At 49.4% G+C, this 19,826-nt stretch overlaps 1 protein-coding gene across 2 annotated transcripts in view; it reads left to right on the top strand.

The window, feature by feature from the left end:
* COL15A1 (collagen type XV alpha 1 chain) overlaps positions 1 to 19,826 on the top strand; it is a 119,451-nt gene that overhangs the window by 42,283 nt on the left and 57,342 nt on the right. For both annotated transcript variants that reach the window (XM_064379565.1, XM_064379574.1), the window contains exons 4-9: positions 387 to 461; positions 2,258 to 2,338; positions 8,086 to 8,233; positions 11,899 to 12,011; positions 14,474 to 14,608; positions 15,949 to 16,101. In XM_064379565.1, the coding sequence (XP_064235635.1) occupies positions 387 to 461; positions 2,258 to 2,338; positions 8,086 to 8,233; positions 11,899 to 12,011; positions 14,474 to 14,608; positions 15,949 to 16,101 (705 nt within the window). The remainder of the gene's footprint in view (positions 1 to 386; positions 462 to 2,257; positions 2,339 to 8,085; positions 8,234 to 11,898; positions 12,012 to 14,473; positions 14,609 to 15,948; positions 16,102 to 19,826) is intronic.

The raw sequence follows: 19,826 nt of genomic DNA, 5'->3' as shown, positions 1-19,826 counted from the left end.
TTTAGGACTAGGCCTTCAAGCACAGAAGCTTTGAGCTACAGGCGAAAGAACTTTCTGGGAGAGGGAGATGTGTGTTTCAGGGCCTGCCACTGACAAGCCGGGGACCTGGACACAGGAGGCTGCTGTGGTGTCCACACTTGAACACAGTGCTCCCCAAGGACCTCTCTGGCCCAGGGGTCAGTATGATACTGGCCCAAAGAGAGTCCCCTCATAACTGAGAGTGGACCAGAAGGTGGCCTGGCTTTGTCATTGAGGCCACAGGCAGTACATCCTCATTCTCATGCTTCTACTTGTTCTTCTCCATTACAAAAACAATCATGTCTTCCACTGGCAGTCATGCTGTGAACATGCATGCTGTGGCTTCTGATCCCTCTGTTTTCCCCCAGGGCTCCATCCAGCAGCTCACCGTGCACCCTGACCCCAGGACTCCCGAGGAGCTGTGTGACGCCGAAGAGTCGTCGGTGAGCTCCCCCATACCCCACAGTGGGCCTTGCAACCCAGCATCTGGGCAGCCTGGGGAGGGCTGGATGCCCAGACAGTGGCGTGGAGTTTTTGAAACCTCTCATTTTGGCAAGCGCTGCCTCGAGTCCTATTTTGGGCTTTTGGCATGGTTTCACTTTTGAAGGAGCTTCAGCCATCTCTGGTGTGGGGAGCTGTGTTTCTTATAAGGTGTCAGGATCTTCCATGGCTGTGGCCTTCAGTGGCCTGCTTTCCAGCCTTCTTGCCAAGAAATGGTGTCAGGATTCTAAAATCAAAGTTAAAATGAGATATTCTGGGAGTAAATTCCTATAAAAACCATCCTCAACTTAGCTTTTATCCTTGGCAAATGAATTCACTCCTAAGCTGGGGATGGAGTGGTGGGGAGGAGGAAATAAAAGATGACTCCTTCCACCCTCCCTCCTTCCCTTCCTCTAAGGGTGGACTGAGCACCTGCTGGGTGCCATTCCTGGGCAGGTGCTGGAGATAAAGGAATAAACTGGGAACTGTCCCCCCGCTCAAGCTGCTCATACACACTCCTATACCCAAATACGATGACAGAGCTGAGCATGATGGGAACACGGGAGGTCCACAAACCCAAACTCAACATGTCAGGTGGGAGCAGGGAGAGGAAAGAGGAGGAACTCGAAGTGAGTTAGGGAGCAGGTAATGCCTGACCAATGACAAGCAAGGGTGAGGCCTCCCTGGGAGAAGGGGTCCCAGGAGGCAGTCAGAGGTGAGCAGAAGGTAGCACATTCTGCAATTCCTATTGTTCTTTGGGTGGCATCAACCCCACAACAGAACACAAATTGATTTTGTTAACTTCGTAAAAAACAAAATGCTGTCGATTCCACTGGAAAGCCCTAGAGGTGGAATTTGGGCCCGTGAGAAGGCCTGTGCTCCGTGAGCCAGTGGTCCCAGCCTGACAGTCATGTGACGCTGATTAGCATAGTCTCACGTTTGCCTCTGCATTGCCATTAATACTGAAAAAGTAGAAACAACTCAACAGTCCAAGAACAAGGGATTGGTTACAAAATCACAGCACTCGGGCTCCTTGTCTGCCTTTAGGAGGCTAATTAGACTAGGTAGCGACAGGAAGTCATGCTTCGGCTGTAATGATTCCCAGAGCAACATTCCAATGACAGCCTTGCAAAGGTTGGGAGACTGGTGGGGACCTGGATAGAATGAAAGTTGGGATGTTAAAGAGAGTGTGAAATGATTGTGTATTTTGTTTGAGCAATAAAATGTGGAAGGAAATAAAATGAATAACCAGGCCAGGAGCAATAACTCATGCATGTAATCCCAGCACTTTGGGAGGCCGAGGTGAGTGGATCACTTTAGGTCAGGAGTTCAAGACCAGCCTGGCCAACATGGTGAAACCCAGTCTCTACTAAAAATACAAAAATTAGCCAGGCATGGTGGCACATGCCTGTAATCCCAGCTACTCCTGAGGCTGAGGCAGGAGAATAGTTTGAACCCAGGAGGCCGAGTTTGCAGTGAGCAGAAATCATACCACTGCACTCCAGCCTGGGTGACAGAGTAAGAGAGACCCTGTCTCAAAATAAATAAATAAATAAATAAAACATCCAAGCATGCACACTGCACACACACTGTCTCCTTAACCCCCTTCTGTCTCTGTCTCTGATAGACGCACACACATACACACGTCGTTCCCCTATAGGAGAGCTGGTTTGTCAGTTTTTGAGACTTTCCCAGTTGTTCAACTCTTATGGGCCCTGCCTGCTCTACCCGGTATGTGGCACGGCTTGTCTCCACACAGGCATCTGGAGAAACCAGTGGGCTGCAGGAGACAGACGGAGTAGCTGAGATCTTAGAAGCCGTCACCTACACTCAAGCCCCGGTGAGTACTGGGATGCTGTGCCATGTGATCTTGGTCAGCTTTTAGCAGTCTGAGAATTACTGGAGGGGTCTCAGAGCCCTGGGTCTGACCTCTCTGTTTTCAGACCTGTGAGCTTAATCGTTGACTCATCTGGGGAGGTCAGGAAAGTCCCAGCCAATGGGCATTTTGCAGTATCCTCAAGTGAACTGGAACACCAGCTACCTCAGTGCCACCCTGTGCTTGTGACCATGAGAGGGCTGTCAAGGGCAAATGTTGTGCTCTTTTGCTTTGTAGCCTTGGGTAAAAACCCTGTGACCTTGGGTAACTTACTAAACCACTCTGAACCTCGACTCTTCTTCCAAGAATGGTGATTCTAACAGTCCTATCTCATAGGGTTGTTTCCAGGGTTAGATGATGAAGTGCAGGGACAAGCCTTAGCCCAGCACCTGGCACGAGGGAAATGGCCCTGAACGATGGCTGTTGTTACATTTGCTCAGGGCTTCAGCTGTGAAAACACAGTCAGACCCTCAGTCTTATGAGTCACAGAGTCCCCCAGGGAGCTCACTTCTGGCGAATGAGAAAGGCAATCCTAACTTCCAGTGGCCTGGACCTCCTCCCTCCTGGGAATGCACCCTGTGGCTGAGACGTGGAAGTGGTTTTGAAAGCACTGAGTCAGACTGTGGGGACACCCAAAGCCCATTTTTAATGAAAACAGCAAGCAGCAGTGGAGTCACTAAACACAGCAGAGCTTCAGCCGTCTCCTTGCCTGGTCAGGCTACTCTCTAAGCTCATCTCGAATGGAAGAAATCAGGGAGATGGAATTAAGGCAGTGGCTGGAGATTCCAGACCTCAGGCAGCAGGGCTGTGGATGCAGCAGAATGGAACTATAGTCTGTTAGCACTGGAGGGACTTAAAAGTCCTTCTGTACAGAGGAAGACACTGACTCAAGGGTGTATGGGCAGGACCAGGGTAACAGCATGAGTCTCCTGATGCCCATCCATGGGGTCACGGCCTGGGTGGTGTTGGACAAGTCCATCCCCAGGATGGCAGCCAACTCTTGGCCAGCTGGCATGCAGGAAGTCAAGGGTCCAAGGTGCCTGCCTACCTGGTGATTGGGGAGGGCGGCTGCTCTGGGTGGTGTGGCTATCCTGTGTGCCCATCAGCCCTCGGCCATCCCACCGGCATGTCCCGACCTGGGGCAGCAGGGCACAGAGTGGACTTCACATCTGATGCTGCCCTGTGCACCAGTTCACAATTCACAGCGAGGCCAGCTCAGGCAGAGGTGCCAATAGCCCAAGGTGGCTCCAAGAGAGGGACAGGAAAGGGGAGTGGTGTTTGAGCCTGAGATGATCACAGGGACAGGAGTAGGGCAGAGAAGCTTGGGAGGGGGCACTGGAGCCAGGCGGCTTTGGACAGAGGTAGAGAAGTGGGAGGGGAAGGAAGAGAACTGGCATTTCTTGACACCTCTGTGTGCCTGGGGGCTGTTGTATACATGACTTCACTTTTATTTCTTGCCACCCTGCAAGGCAGGTGGCATCAGCCCCATTGTGCAGATTCAGAAATGAATGCCCAGGAGGTTGGGCGGCTCTACCAGGGTCACAGGGTTGTGAAGTCAGGACTCAAGCCAGGCCCCACTGACTCCCCAGCTGGGGACTCTCCCTAGGACTGTGGCACTGCGGGCACTGGGGCAGATGTGGGGCACGCGTCAGCCAAGGGGGGCTGTGAAATCAATCCCCAGACTGTCTGGAGAAGTGAAAAAGAAAGAGTTGTTCGTGATTTGATGGACTTGGTGGCCTCTGGGGAACCTCAAGCACTTTCTTTCCCGGATTCCCCAGCCCCACTTTCCTCAGTGGTTTTACGGGAATTGGTGCAAATCGGTGTCCCACCAAGCGTGAATCCCAGCTATGCCACTTACTAGCACTTGACCTCGAGCAAGTGACTTAAACTCTCCAACGCTCAGTTTCCTCCTTGGTTACAGTAGAATGGATCTGCCTTATAGGATTAGTGTGAGAATTAGGTGAATTGCCCTGTGCAAAATGCTTGGCCAGTGCTAGTTTTTGCTATTCTTGACGGATGGGTTTGTTGCAAGGATTAAAGGAGGCGATGCGATGTGTCAGAGCCCAGCTCAGGGCTGAACTCAGCACCGGGCATAGTGCAGAGGCCTCGTTCCTCCTGGGGCCTCCTGGTTGGCTGGTGGCTGGGGCTGACAGGCATGCCAAACCCCTGTGGCTGCCTTCAGTTAGAGAGGGGATTCCCCTGGGCTCTGCCTCCAGGCCTGGCGGTCCTGACCTTAACCTGTCTGTTCCCAGTCATCAGAATGCTTTCCCTGTCTGCCTGACTGTCTACACCACTGTTCATGCTCTCCATGTGCTTCCATTTCCTTTGGTCTCATTTGCAGAGAGGTGTTAGGGGTCTCTTCTGCATAGGAGAGCACTGGAGCAGTGTGGACGGTTCTGGACGCCACCCAGCCTGAAAGTGGCAGAGCCAGGTCTTCAGCTCAGGGTCCAGGGTGCACTCTGTCATGCCACCCCTGAGCTGGGGACTTTCCCCTTTTAACGTCTCCTGGAAGGGCTTTATGGCTTTTTTCGGCAGCCACCCTCCAGGAAGGGGAATTTCCCTCTTCGGCTCAGACAGTCCCCCCTTGTCTGTCTGGCTTCTTTCTTGGAATGAATCTCACTTCCTCATCCTCACCCTTTCCAGCCTGCCACCCTTTGAGATACCAGCTGTCGCCAGTGAACTGAATTGCAGACTTTCTGAGTGGTCAGGGACTAAAAAGACTGTCCCTCCTTGCCCTCTTCCCCATTTAGGGTCGGGGTCCCTGCGATCCTATTATTTGCATTTTTAGAAAGTTCTATGCTGTTGAAATTAACCTATGGTTCTCAGCCCTGGCTGTGCATCAGAGTCATTTTTGTGTAAGTGTGTATTGGGGGTGGGGGCGGTGTGGGGGGGGGTGGGGAGGCACTGTGGGTGGAGGTTGGTCTTTAAAAGCAGATTCTTGCCGGGGAAGCAGACCTGGATGTTCAGCTTCAGTAGGTCTGGAATGAAAGATCCTAGAATCTGTATTGACAAGAAGCTCCACAGGTGATTCTGGTCCTTAGCCAGGGCCTCTTTCCCAACCACACCCAGATGCTCACATTCCCCTGGACAGACCGAGCACTTTCTCCCCTCCGTGGCGCCTTAGTTCCTGCAGTTTGGTTTGCCTGCAGGGGCCCTCCCAGCCCCACTTTCTGCCTGGCAAGTTCCTGCTTAGCCTTCAGGATCCAGTCCACATCCTCTCCTTGGAGGCCGTTATTTAGCGAAGCCCCCTCCTCGCACTTGGCTCTCATTCCCGCAATCCCATGCGTCATACCGAATTGTGGTTTGCTGTGTCTGGTCCTCCTCCATCATTTGACAGCTTGAAGACAGACATGCTGTCTTAGTTATTCATTTCTGTGTTCCCAGGGCTCAGCCAGGAACCTGGCACACAGTAGGGCCTCTGGAAATATGTATAGAATGAGTAAATCTGATTGTGTGGAGGTGATCCTGGGCTCAGCAAATTGCAACATTTTTAATAACAAGTCTTTGGACTTGAGATTCCTATTTTGTCACAGGCCACACTGGATCCCCATCCATGTTGACCTCTAAAAACCAAAGCCACCTACTTGAGGCAGGTCCCCTTACCCTCGCTTCCGAGGGTCAGCTTACCAGAACCTTGCCCTGCCCTTGCAGGGGGTTGGGATGTCTTGTTGGGAGTTTGACAAAAGAAGTTTTTGGCTGAAGGTGGGATGGATCCCACCTTCAGCCACCCTGAGTTACAGAGCTCAGCCCAACATCCCGTTGTCTTCCTGTGTTTCCTGAACCCCCGACTGCCTGGCCTGCTTCATCCCAAAGCCCAAATGCCTTATAGAGCACCTTTGCTACCAGCCACCTGCAGCCTTACTCCAGACTAGAGAGGAGCATTCAGGGGCTCGAGCGTTGGTTCCTGAACCAACGATGGAGTGGCTTCGGCCCTGATCCCTCACAGGGAGAGGAGAAGAACTTCTTGGGCAGGGGTCTTTATCTACCCTGCTAGATGAACATCCATCTGGGTGAAATGGGGACATCCCACCTGGTCTTGTTCACAGTTGCCCCTGGGGAGGTGCCTGGTTTCTGTTCCCACCATTGCCCTCATTCCTGCCTTGTGGACTTCCTTAGTGCCACCCCCAGTCACTGGCATAAGCCTCAGCTCCCTGGTCCATGATCATACTGCCACCAATGTGGACTCCCTCAGATACACAGCTGACCCCACCACACCTTAGCCCAATGCTCCCCAGTGGCTGCCTGTGGCCCTTGGGTTCAAGCCCATTCTTCTTCCCACAGAACCAGCGCCCCCCCGGCCACCGCCGCCTCCCTGGGCTCTGTTCCGCTGCTTTCCTCCTCAAGCCCTGGACTCTTGCCAAGCTCAAGTTGCCAGGCCCTGACCTCCATCAACCCTCCACCCCTATGTTCTGAAACCTGCTCATCCTCTGAGGCCCAACTCCTTAAATCCTTTCCTCCCACCTCCAGCCAGAAGATTCTGCAGTACAGTACAATCCATGGTGATTGCCTCTGGGTGTTAGGACTCAACGTGATTTCTCTTTTTGCTCATCTGCACTTACAGTGTTTTCAGTAATGAATAAAGGTGTGCTTAGCCCTTCATTTCCTTTTCTATTTCCTGTCTTCGAGTAGTTCTTACTGTCCTCATTTTTACAGAGGAGGAAGCTGAGGCTCAGTGAAGCTCCATGACTTGCCCAACGTAACTGAGCTTATAAGTGGAAAGCTGGGATTTGATCGAGGTGTGACTGTAAGAACTGAACTATTAAATTCTAAATTATGGGGCTTCTAAGAATCTTCCTTGTTTGATGGACAGCAAATTAGAAATTTATTGATTTGCTAGATTCTGGCATTAAGGAAGTAATCTTTTGTTATTAGTCAGGATAGGTTAAGTGATGCTGCAGTAACAAATTAACCTTAAAACCTTAGCGCCTTAACAAAACAAAGATTGGTTTCTTGTTCATACCACGAGTTCAACGCTGATCAGCAGGATTCTTCCATGCACTGCCCCTGCCTAGCCCCTTGAGCTTAGAAAGTGATGAGGCTATGTGAATGCTGACAAGCCCTGTGTCTCACGAGCTGCTGCTTGGGTCTAGGGGTGATGTCGTGATTTTTGGAGCTCATGCCAGGATTTCTGCCTAGATCTCTGAAGTGCTGTGTGTTTCTGTTGGGTTTTCATTTGTTTGTTTTTCTCTAGTTGGTAAAGTGGGTTAAGATACTGACTGGCTTTGGGAAAGCTATATAGATGCTGAAGTTTCCTTGGAAGGAACCGTCCCACCTTTCATTTTCATGGGTGTGTATGACTAGTGCCCATCTGGCATTGAATTTATATGCAGTTTACTGAGTGCAGCCTGGTTCATTCATTTGTTCATTAATTCATTCAATCATCCCCTCATCTAACAGATCTTTACTGGGTGCCTCCTCTGGCTGGCCTGGGATTTGGGAATCACAGAAATGTGGTCCCTGTGCTCAGAGAGCTTTGGCTGAAATGAATAGTCACACTGTCAACTGAACAGAATCTAATGCTCTCTAGCAGGCACCTCTTTTAGGCCCTGAGAGGTGTAGCCATCGCCCAGGTACACACCAGGCAGGGCCAGGCTTTCCCCTTGGTTTATTCAGCATCCTGTGGATTATTATCTTCTCCAATGAAATTCACTGTCATTTCTTCTGCTTTACTGCCAAGTAAATAATTTTGCATCTAATTTCCCCCTCTTCAGCCTGAAGAAGCAAAAGTTGAACCCATAAACACACCTCCAACTCCATCCTCCCCCTCTGAGGACGTGGAACTTTCCGGTGAACCTGTACCTGAGAGGACCCCGGAAGCCACCAACGTGAGCATCCTCCAGCACAGCAGCCTAGAACAAGGCAAGTCCGGATGCACATGCCTACATAGCAGCCTTTTATTGGGTGATTACTATGTGTCCAGCCAGGGCCACGTATGTGACATACAGCATCTCATTTAACCATCCCCGCAACCCTTTAAGAAAGGGTGAGAACCACCCTCATTTTACAGACAAGATGAGGAAATCGAGCCACGGAGAAATTAAGTAACCCAGCCAGGAGCAAAAGGCTTGTGAATGGCAGAGCTGACATTTGATCTCAGATAGCAGAGCTTCTGACCCCCAGATCTGGAGCTTCTAACTCCCAGACTCCACCCCTTCAGGGGTTTAACAGAAAAGTTTGTAATAATCCTGCTGTTTGTTGAATACCTTCGGTGTGCCAAGTGTTTGGATATTTTGTCTCCAACACTGACAGCATACCTCCTACTCGGTAGTACTAGCCACTATTTTATAGGTGGAAAAATCAAACACTTGGAAGAGTTAAGTCCAGAGTCCCCACCCTTTCTGACTTTTGCCACAAACACCCCAACTCTCAGAGGATCAGCTAAACTCCGGTGTGGCACAAGTGAGAAGTTGATGGCCAGAGAGAGGCTGGTTACCCAGCAAGGCAACAGCAGCGCCTAGGAAGACAGCTGGTCCCCTGGCTGCCCGTCCAGAACTCTGGCCCCTGCCTCTTGTTCCCCGATCTATGCAGAGGAGCACTGGTAAAAGCCCAGAAGTGAAACACTAGCCCCCAGGCACTCGCTTGGCATATGCCCAAACCCTGAGATTACTTGTGGTTTCTGCCATTTCACAGAGGGGCTGTCACTTCAGACTGAAGGTGTGGGTACCAGATCATTCCTGGCAGCACTGTTCTTAGGAACGAAAACAACCCAAACTGCCCGTAGTAGGGATTGGTTGGGCAAATTCTATTTCATTCATACATATAGCCCTGACATTGGTGATACAGAAGATTTAATGACCCAGGGACATGCTTGTAACTATGATCCCCAAAAAAGCAGATTCTAAAACTATGTGTCTATGACCCTAATTTTGAAAATATATTATTTATATCTATTTACATATAGCTGTGTAGAGCGATGTGTGTGTGTATTAGATACACCACATATTAGATGTAATATTCATCAAAATGTTACGAGCAGTTATCTCTGGGTGGTAGGATTGTGGATGGTTTTTACTTATTGTACTTCTGTATTTTATTAATACAAGTCTTCTACAATAATATTTATCACTATCCTTTTTGCTTCTGCCATCAGTTAATAAGTGTTATTTTAACAACTAAATCTGGGGAGTCTGTGGGTCAGAGAAGGTATAGAGTAGTGAACAGAAAAAAAATGTAGGTTGATTTAATAACGTCATGACATAGCCAAGGAGGCAGGGAGTTGCTGTGGAAATACTGCCCGCTGGAGAGTGTCAGACAGCTTGGAAGGTGGCCCTGCTCAGCCCCCTATTTGCTGTAGGCCTGGGGCAAGTTTCTGGTCAGTTTCCAAGCTTCAGATTCCTTAGCTGTCCTCTGGGAGCGTGAACAATCCCCACTGCTGGGTGGATGAGAGGGCTGAATCTAGCCGCGGTTGTGGAAGTGGTTTCTGAATTGCAAATGCTTTTCTCAGGGGTGGAATTAGGATCTCTGAGCAAGGGTCAAGGCGAAGGGGCTGGGGCGAGGGCTTTCCTAGACTGAGGAGATGAGGTCCACGTGGGGACCGGCTCTGATCCCAACGCAGCTCGCTGTTCCTGGAATCAGCCACACCCCTTATCTAGCAGACAAAAGGTCAATCGGAAGCAATGGAGCTGGCCAAAGTATTCCTTTTCTTTTTAATGTGTAGACAGCCCGGATGGTGGGAGAAAGCCCCTAATATTTGCATTCGGCGCTTCCCTGACACTATCTTGGCCCGTAGAAGGGGCCACCCCACCTCCTTCGTCCCAGAGGTCAGATCTTGGAGGCCAGGCAACAGGCTGCTTGCACGGCACCCCCTGGTGGTCAGAGGAGGGAGGACGAGCGCGCGCGACCGGTGCTAGCCGCTGTTCCATAACCACGTGGGACAGGAGTGGGGAGGGGGGACAGAATCCTGTGGAGGATTTGGCACCTCCCCCAGTGTGATTGTTACATGGGACCTGCGTAAGCACAGCGTGTGTGGGAAGAGCTGGCCCAGGGAGAGGCTGACCTGGCCTCAGGGCCCTTCCCAGCCTCAGTCTCATTCCCAGGGTTAATACAGGTGTGTTAAGTGTGGATCCTGCAGGACACACCTACCATGGGGTGATAGTGCGGAGGCTGAAACGGTGGGATTCCCACTCAGGATCCGCCCACCTGCAGGAAGGCGGTGGGAGGGGTCCTGGTGTGCAGGACAGGTGGACCAGCAGGAGGGTTACCGGAGGGAGAGCATGGGATGCGCTTGCCATGGGCCCAGCCATAACAGGTGTGCAGTCATGGTAGTACAGCTTCTTCTATTTTTTTTTTTCTTTTGAGTCAGAGTCTTTCTCTGTTGCCCAGGCTGGATTGCAGAGGCACAATCATGGCTCACTGCAGCCTCTGCCTCCCAGGCATGAGCTCCTGCCTCAGGCTCCTGAGCAACTGGATCTACAGGTGCATGCCGCAATGCCTGGCTAATTGCTTTGATTTTTAGTAGAGATGGGGTCTCATTATGTTGTCCGGGCTGATCTTGAACTCCTGAGCTCAAATGATCCCCCCACCTCAGCTTCCCAAAATAGTGGGATTACAGGCATGACCCACCATGCCCAGCCAATGAATAACTTTTCTTTGTTTCAAAATTACATTTGCTTTTTTTTTTTTTTTTTTGAGATGGAATCTCACTCTGTCGCCCAGGCTGGAGTACAGTGGTGCAATCTTGGCTCACTGCAATCTCTGCTTCCCAGGTTCAAGTGATTCTCCTGCCTCAGCCTCCTGAGTAGCTGGGATTACAGGCATGTGCTACCACACCCGGCTATGTTTTGTATTTTAGTAGAGATGGGGTTTCACCATGTTGGCCAGGCTGGTCTCCGAACTCCTGACCTCAAGTGATCTGCCCACAGCCTCCCAAAGTGCTGGGATTACAGGCTGGTTTTTAAATTGCAAAAGAAAGATACACATGAGGGAACAATTCAATTAACGTTTGGCTGTATAAACCAGAAAAATAATAGTCTCTTCTACTTACTCCTATCCTCTGGAAAATATCAATACTAAACACTGTGGTTTAGCTAAATATATAAATATATAGGCACATACATATATACACACACACACACACACACACACACATCCGTATATATTATATATGTCATACAGTAACCATTATTATATAACATGAATATGTTGCATAGTCATTATATATAATAATGATACGACATGTATACTCATAGTTTTCTATTTTACACGTGTAAAACCATAACAATGAACATTTATCAGTTGCTTACTGTATGCCAGGGGCTGTCCTCAATGCTTTATTCACATTAACTTACTTAGTCCTTTGAGGTAGGAATTATTGTAATCCCCCATTTCTAGATAAGGACAGCGCCTGGAATGGAAACCACAGCCGCCTTGCCCTGTTATGTTGTTCTGTAACTTGTTATTTTTTTCCCCTCTTGACCCCGTGTCATGGTATCTGAACATCTTTCCAAGTGAGTGGGTGAAGAGATACCTCATTCTTTTCTAAGACTGCAAAATGATACTGATAGCAGGATGCCTGCTTCCTGTAGGGTCTGGGGAGATCCTGAATGACACACTGGAGGGAGTTCATTCTGTGGATGGTGACCCCATTACTGACAGCGGCTCAGGGGCTGGGGCCTTCCTTAACATCGCTGAAGAAAAGGTGAGTAGATGGTGAATTTCATTTGATTAGTCAGTAGGAGACTTGTTTGCTTATTTCAAACTTGATGATGATTTTATTGAGCACCAGAGAGAACCACGAGGGTTTTGGTTGAACAGCATCAAGATTGCCTCTGTCCTCGTGGTACAGAGGAGGTCAGAGTCCCAGGGCCACAGAGGCTCTCCAGGGATGCACAGGGCTGGTGTGGGACACGCAGTACAAGCTTGTCCTCACATTTGCCTGTGATGAGAGTCCAGGCCTCACCAACACAACCCCGCCCTCCTGCTCAGTTGTGAAGACACATAGCTTTATCAGCCCTTTAGTCCTCTTCAAGACAGAATCAGATTAACTGCAAGTGTTCATGCTATTGTTTGGTAATTGGCTTTTACACCTGCGAAGCCAGTTTTTGAAATGCTGGGCTCCCTAGGGTGCAAAATTAAAGCATAGTTTTCTCACAATGGCCCCTGCTGAAAACCCACAATGCCAGTTCATTCTTTCCCTTCTCCTGGGATGAAAACTTAAGACAGTTCTCACAGCTCTCTCAGTCACTATCTGGTAATAGTCGATTTTCACAGATTTTAAAAGTCAAGCCCAACATAATATCAAAAATTCCACAAAATTACAAACACAGTTTCCCCTCCATACTCAGGCCTGCTGCATATTAGGAATCTGCCAGGAAAGGGAAGCATGGTTAGGATTTCCTCTCTATTTTCTGACTTCTCCTTATCCTCATGACCTCCCCATCTCTAGAGCTATTGTTAACATCTGCAGGGGCCGGCCCACCTGGAGAAATGGGCACAGATGTACCCAGCTGGTCAAATTGAGATCTGGGCTTTTCGTGTGGAAGATGCCTGTTGTTGGAACTCTCTCTTATGGGGGCTTTTGTGGTTCCTGGGAGAGTTTCCTGCAGGGGAACTAGGACCAAAGTTCCATCGTTGACTTTGTAACTTCTGCCTGGGCTTCCACCACATACGGAGTGCCCTGATCTTCCTCATGGCCAGTTGAGCACAGCCCACCTCAGCATGGCTTTAGCCAGCTCCTTTGGAGAGATTATATCTTGTCTATCTCCAGCAAAACAACTGCAGGACAAATACTTTTCGCTTCACCATCCCTCTCCCCTCTCTCCTCTCCTCCTTCCCTCCTCTCCCCTTTCTTTCTCTCCCCCTCCTCTCCCCTGCCCTCCCCTCTCCTCCTTTCCCCTTTCCTCACCTCTCTTCCTTTTCCCACTTCCCTCCTCTTCTTTCTCCCTCCCCTCCCCTCCTCTCCTTGCCCCTTTCTCTCTCTTCCTTGTCCCTCTCTCCCAACTCTGGATCTAAATGGCTCCCTCCTTTCACCTTTTGTCTCCCTGGAGAGAATCAGACACCAGTCACTGTGCCTCCCAAATTCCAAGAAACACATACCCAGCTCCCCAAATGGTTTGGAGTGAAAAGAGGGGAGAAGAGCCAAAGCACACTGAGAACTCTTTCCGAAGGAATTCTTGCTCTCCAGGCACCCAACCCAAAATGAGTCCTGTGCGGTTTCTTACACAGCCTGGAGGTGGGAGATGGGTAGAAGCTGGTAGAACGGGTGCCATGTCCTTGTCTTAGCATGGGGAGATTACCTGACACCTGTGAAATTCCACTTGCCCTTTGGGGCTTTCGCTGATGCTGAGTCAGAGTCTCATTTTAACATCCTGTGACCTTGACTTTCCTCTAACTGTTTTTTGGGACAGTAATTCTGCAAGGACTTAATATGTTTTATGAAAAAGGGGCTCTGTGGTCACATTACTTTGGGAAATGCTGCACTCTACATTCCCCTTTTTATACATTCTGAGAAGTCCTGCAGCAAGGAAATCTTTTAACTTTGATTAGCCCGGTGTTTTATGTAACCAAAAGAACCACCTTTTCGCATTAAATAAACAAACTTTGGGAAATGAGGAAGGACATAGTTTGGTGTCACAGCACCAAAGCTGCTCTCTCTTTCCATTTCCCCCATTGCTATAAAACCTTCAGAGACTCTGCCTGTGCATTCCCAAAGGAAACTGAGTCGCAGGGAAAGAGAAGAAGCAGGAATGTCTCTGTCTCCCAGTCTAGAGAAGGCTGAGGAGGCCGGAGATGCTGCCTGCACATTTCTGAAGCACCACCCATGGGCAAAGACATTGTCTAATGGCTTCTGGATGTGTCCATGGGGAGGTCACAGGGAGGCGATGTGTCTCAGTAGAAATATCTAGAGCTAGACCGGGCTGACTCAGGAGCAGTGATTTCCCTGTTACTGCAGGTACAGACACTGGGAATCAAACACAAGACACAGGTGCCTGGGCAGTCTCTCCCATCCCTGGAATTACGAAACCATAGATGTGAAAGTCCTTGAGGGAAAGAAGCCACAGAAATGCAGTGATTGGAGGAGGCTGGGCAGTCTGTTCTCTCAGCCACAGGCATGTTGATGGGACTCAGTGACGTGGCCTCTTGTGATGCCTTTGTTTTCAGAATTTAGCAGCAACAGCAGCAGGACTGGCCGAGATGGCCATCAGCACTGCTGGGGAAACAGAGGCTGGCAGCGTGCCCACCAGGGGACCGACCCTCTCTATGTCCATCCAGAACCCAGAGGATGGGGTCACTCCAGTAAGTAGCTCCGAGTGCAAGCTCTCCTTCACCTGTGCCTGGGGTTGGGGATTGTGCTGGGTGGGCGCAGTCATTGCCTTTCCCCATCTGTCTGCGAAACACAGTGACAGTCTCATGGGGCTGGTCTGTCGGAGTAAGCACTAAATAACATTGACCATTCAGTGGCAGGGTGCAGAGCACCACACTGTGCTGGGCACCAGGCCTGGTTTCAGGGATCGATAGTAAATAGGATAGACTGATTCCTGAAGACAGGATGGTAAGAGGGGCTGTGGTAAGTGGTAGGTGAAGCACAGAATGCACTGGGAGCACCGAAAAGGAGTCCTGGAGCCCAGACTCGGGGGCACAGAAGCTTCCTGGGGAAAGGATGCTGAGGCGGCCTGAGAGGGTAAGGAGAAGTCGTCTAGCAGAGCAGGTGAGACAGGCGTTTCAGCCAAGTGGGCTGGACAGGCGTTTCAGCAAGGTGGGCCAGCAGGTGCAAAGGCCTGGAGCCTAAAGAAGGGCAGCACGCCTGCAGGTCAAGTGTGAGTCAGGGGTCAGGGAGAGGTGGCTGGAGAGCTCTGAGGACACAGAGGAGATTCAGCAGAAGTAGGGAGTCTCTGAAGGGTAAGAAACCAGGAACGGATGTAGCCAGATTAGAATTCCAGAAGATCACCTGACTACCGAGTGGAGAAAGGATGGGGAAGCAAACTTGGAGAAAGGGGATGGACTTGGGGGCTGTATTGGAGGTCAGGTGAGTGGTGGTGCCAGCCTGCTCTGGGGTGTGGCCAACAATGTCATGTCCTCCCGGAAGTCCCAGTGAGCAAGGGACTGAGAAGCATCCATTGAATTTGTCCATTCATGGTGATGGCCTTGGGGAGAGCAGCTTCAGAGTTGTCGGAGCAGTGGAAGCCAGACGGCACTGGGCTAGGGAGAGAGCAGGACAGGGAGTGGTCCATGAGGGTAGACTACATTCAACAAGAAACAGGTGGAGTCCCAGGACCTGAACTTCTGTCCCAACGCAGTGACTTAAGCACCAGTAGAAGCTGCACTCTCTGATTAGGGAACAGCTTGGAAGGGCTGCTGGTGAGCCCACACCCCCTGGGGTTGGCAGGGAGGGGCTGATGGCACACCACACAGGTGGGATGCTGGGGTGGTCTTGTGAGGAACCCAGGCTTCTGTATTTCTGTCTGATGTCTCACTGTGGGTTTCCATGTGAGATGAGGTCTTGGTGTAGAGGTGCTTTGACAGGGAGCGCGTGGAGAACGCAGTGCTGGAGGGGCTCTGGCCGGCTGTTCCGCACCACACTGTGGTGGATCAGCATCATGGGGCACTGACCTGGTTCATGCTGACTTTCTATTCAGGGTCCAGATAATGAAGAGGTTTTAGCAGCAACAGCAGCAGAGGAGGCCAAGGTGCCTGCCAGCACGCCTGGGGAAGCAGAGGCCAGCGGTATGCCTTCCGGGGAGCCGGACCTCTCCGCGTCCACCCAGAGCCTCGGGGAAGAGGCCACTGTGGTAAGGATTGTACAGTGCCCGGAGGTCAAAGTCATGGCAGGAGCAGCCTCTGGCCTTCTCAGAGTGTGGGGCTTCTGCTCAGCAAACCCAGGGGAGCCTGAGGCAGGGGGGTCTCTGACCAAATACTCACTTGGGAGTAGAGTTTGCCAAGGCATGGGTGAGTGTGGTGAAGCCCCTGAAGGCCAGTGAGCAGCCGGGCCCTGGGGATGGGTGAGTTGGAGAGGAGGTGTGTATCCCAGAGCTGCGTGCAGAGCCCTGCTGCCTTCACCCACAGGGGGTGGGAGCCAGAATGGAGGAGTGACAAGCTCTCAGAGGGCAGCAGGAGTCAGGCTTCATGCAGCAGGCCCCAGTAGGGGTCAGAAGGCATGGCCAGCCTTCCCAGACCTCTCCTCATGCAGCGCGCAGACACTGTCCAGCTCCTGAAGGCAGGACACAGCATCCCAAGGCACTTGGCCAGTCTGTCCCTGTGCTGTCTCTACAATGGGTGCCCTCAAGTTCTTCCAGCTCAGCTGATTCAAACCTGAACTCCTCCTTCCCACCTCAAATGAATGGGACCATCATCTTCCAGTCACCTAATCCAGCATTTTCTTCTCCCTCCCTTAAGTTCTACATCCCATCAAGCATCAAGTCTTGTTGATTTTTCTGCCCCAACACATCATGAATCGCTGGTTCCGTCCTTCTCCAATGCTGGCCCCTGCACTGAGTTGCTGTGTCCCCAGCCCAGGCAATTGCTAAGGGCCCTGTCTGGCCTCCTCCATCCTCTCACAGCTTGTCTCCAGTCTGCCAGCCCCCTGCTTGGAAGCTTCCCATCGCCCTTCCCTGCAGACCCAGCTCCCTTTCTGGCCTGAGAGTCCTTGCAGGGTCTGGCCTGCCCAACCTTGCTGACCAACTCTTGGGCCCTCGTCTCTGGCTCTCAGCACTTCAGCTACACTGACCTTCCAGTTTCTCCATCATGCCTCTCTTCTTCTCGCCTCATATCCTCTTCTCTCTGCTGAGAACCTTTCTCCCTTCTCTCCTCCTTTTAATTCTTGCTTATCCTTTAGAGTTCAGCTCAAACACCGCTTCCTCAAGACCATGTCGTTCCTCACTGTGAAATCTCCCCACTCTAGTCCTCAGAAGGCCTCATCATCATTGTAGTTGATAATAAACTTGGCAAATAGTTCATATCTGGCTCCCTACCAGAATGTAAGCTCTGCTAAAACAGAGATTACAGATACAGTATTTCGTTCATTGATGTACTTTATTCCTGGCTAATGGTAGGCACTGGATGAATATCTGCTGAGTGAGTGAATGGCTGGGTAATCAGGATGTCACAGATCAACAACCCTGGCCTTTGATGTCATTGCATGCACTTGTGCCCCTGGCCTGTGCTGGTCAGGCAGTCTTCAGCCTTTTAGCATGCATGCTGGGAAACCTTGCAGTGGTCGGGGGGGACATGCACTGATGGCGCCTCAGGCCACTGGACAGTTATATGGATCATTTTATTGAACAAAGTGGTTTCTCCTCCTTCTTCTTCCTTTTCCAGTTGTCCTTTCTCTTCCTCTTCCTCGCTTCCCCTCCCTTTCCCTTTTCTTTAAAGTCACATCACAGAGTGGGAAAGCCAGGGATCAGGTCCCAGTTCTACCAAGTCTTAGCTTAATAGAAACTAGAACTTGACCAGTAGAGTTGTTGAAAATAGAAGGGCTGCCTGTAGAAGTGGTGAGATCCTAGTTACTGGAGGTGTATAAGCTGTAAACCCAGAGTATCTGAAACAAGTCTTATTCCATTTGGGAAGTTTGTTTTGCCAGGGTTAAGGATGCGCCCATGACACAACCTCAGGATCTCCTGGTGATATGTGTCCAAGGTGACTGGGGCATAGCTTGGTTTTATGCATTTTAGGGAGGCATGAGACATCAATCAGTATTTGTAAGATGTACCTTGGTTCTGTCCAGAAATGCAGAACAACTCAAAGTGGGGAGGTGTTTCATCTGCCTAAAACACCTTCCATGTTTTAAGTAGATAAAAGGTAAACTGTTGCATTCTTTCGAGTTTCTGATTAGCCTTTCCGAAGGAAACAATCAGATATGCACTTATTTCAGTGGGAAGAGGGATGACTTTTAGTTCTGTGTTTCCTTTGTCTGTAAGGAATTTCCTTATGGACAAATTGTGAGGGAGGTGTGTGCCTTTCTTATCTTAGTAGGTATTTTTTTAAAGGAATAGAATGGGAGACAGGTTTGCCCTAAGCAATTCCCAGCTTGATTTTTCCCTTTGGCTTAGTGATTTTGAGGTCCTGAGATTTATTTTCCTTTCACATTTCCCCCTTTTTAAAATCTTTCAGTTAAAGCATTTTAAAGAAAATGAATATCTAGTCTCGGGTCATTGATGTCTCATGGCTAAGACAGTTTATTCCTAGACAGGTAGGTCCCATGTTATTAGCAAAGTTCATTTTTAGCAGGTTGTGAAGTCTCATATTCTACAAGAGAAAATAGGGGGGAAAAGGGAGAAAAATAACAACTCAAAAAAGAACAACAATCCTGGAAAATTGATTTAGGTCGTATTACTCTGAAGCCCGCACGTCAGTAGGCAGCTCTGAAAGTGGCTTATGTATGTAAATAGGTTGCTGTTATTTTCCTCTGAAGTTTAGGTTGTCTAGCTGCAGTTCACAGGCCTTAAAAAAAGCATGGCTTAATTTTTAGTGATTTCAAATCAGGAAAAGTGGGGAAAAAAAGAAAAGGAAGAAGAAAAGAAAAATTGAAAACATGATTTTGGAGACTTGCAGCCAGGAAGAATTTTAGAATTTAGTCCAAACTGTAGAAACTAATAAAAATTGAAAAACATTAGGCAAGACCAAAATCTAACAACAGGTGTTCTGTAGTTTGTTTTAAAACACAGTGTTCTCTTTCCAGTCCTGTTTTCACTAAATAAAAATTATAGGACAAATTCATTTGCAAATTAAGTTTTAGTCTTATTGTACTTGGCATGAGTATTTGCATAAAGTCAGCAAGCATAGTTCTTTGCCATATAGGCTCCTCTTTTTTTTAAATTGACTTTTCTGGAACTTTATTCCATAAGGAATCTCAGATTTGACTTGAATGCCTTAAGTACAGCCCATGCCTGCAAATACCTGTATTAATTGGGTGAAGTCCTCACCTTGAGGTCTTAAGAAAACTTGGGGCTCCTGAGCCTGTCAGAAAGTGACATTCTTTACTTACCACAAGTCAGGAATCTGTATAGAGGTTGTGTAGACAAAGTATGAGGCAAGGGGCTTTTATTGGCTCTATTAATCAACTTTGGTTCCTTAAAGGAGTCTGTATCTGATAGCATGCCATTCAAGTCAAAACCTTGGTAAAATAACCAGTGTCGTCAATTGTGTTCTATTACAAAGGAAAACAGATTATTACCACACTTATGCAAATAACTGTATTGTCATAGATTAAGAATACTCACAATTAATGTCCAAGTTTTGGAGAAATCAGGTAGAAATATGCTCCAGATTTTGTTTTTATGAGTATATTTTATTCCATTTTTGTTGTTGTTGTTGTTGAGACTGAGTTTCGCTCTTGTCACCCAGGCTGGAATGCAGTGGCATGATCTCAGCTTACTGCAACCTCTGCCTCCTGGGTTCAAGAGATTCTCATGCCTCAGCCTCCCAAGTAGCTGGGATCACAGGCATGCACCACCACACCTGGTTAACTTTTGTATTTTTAGTAGAGATGGGGTTTCACCATGCTGGTCTCAAACTCCTG

The sequence above is a fragment of the Aotus nancymaae genome, unplaced genomic scaffold, assembly GCF_030222135.1.
Source record: "Aotus nancymaae isolate 86718 unplaced genomic scaffold, 86718_ANA_hifiasm-v0.15.2.pri h1tg000003l, whole genome shotgun sequence".
Lineage (NCBI taxonomy): Eukaryota > Metazoa > Chordata > Mammalia > Primates > Aotidae > Aotus > Aotus nancymaae.
The sequence above is the reverse complement of the archived record's forward strand: the minus strand, read 5'-3'. Positions and strand labels throughout refer to the sequence as shown.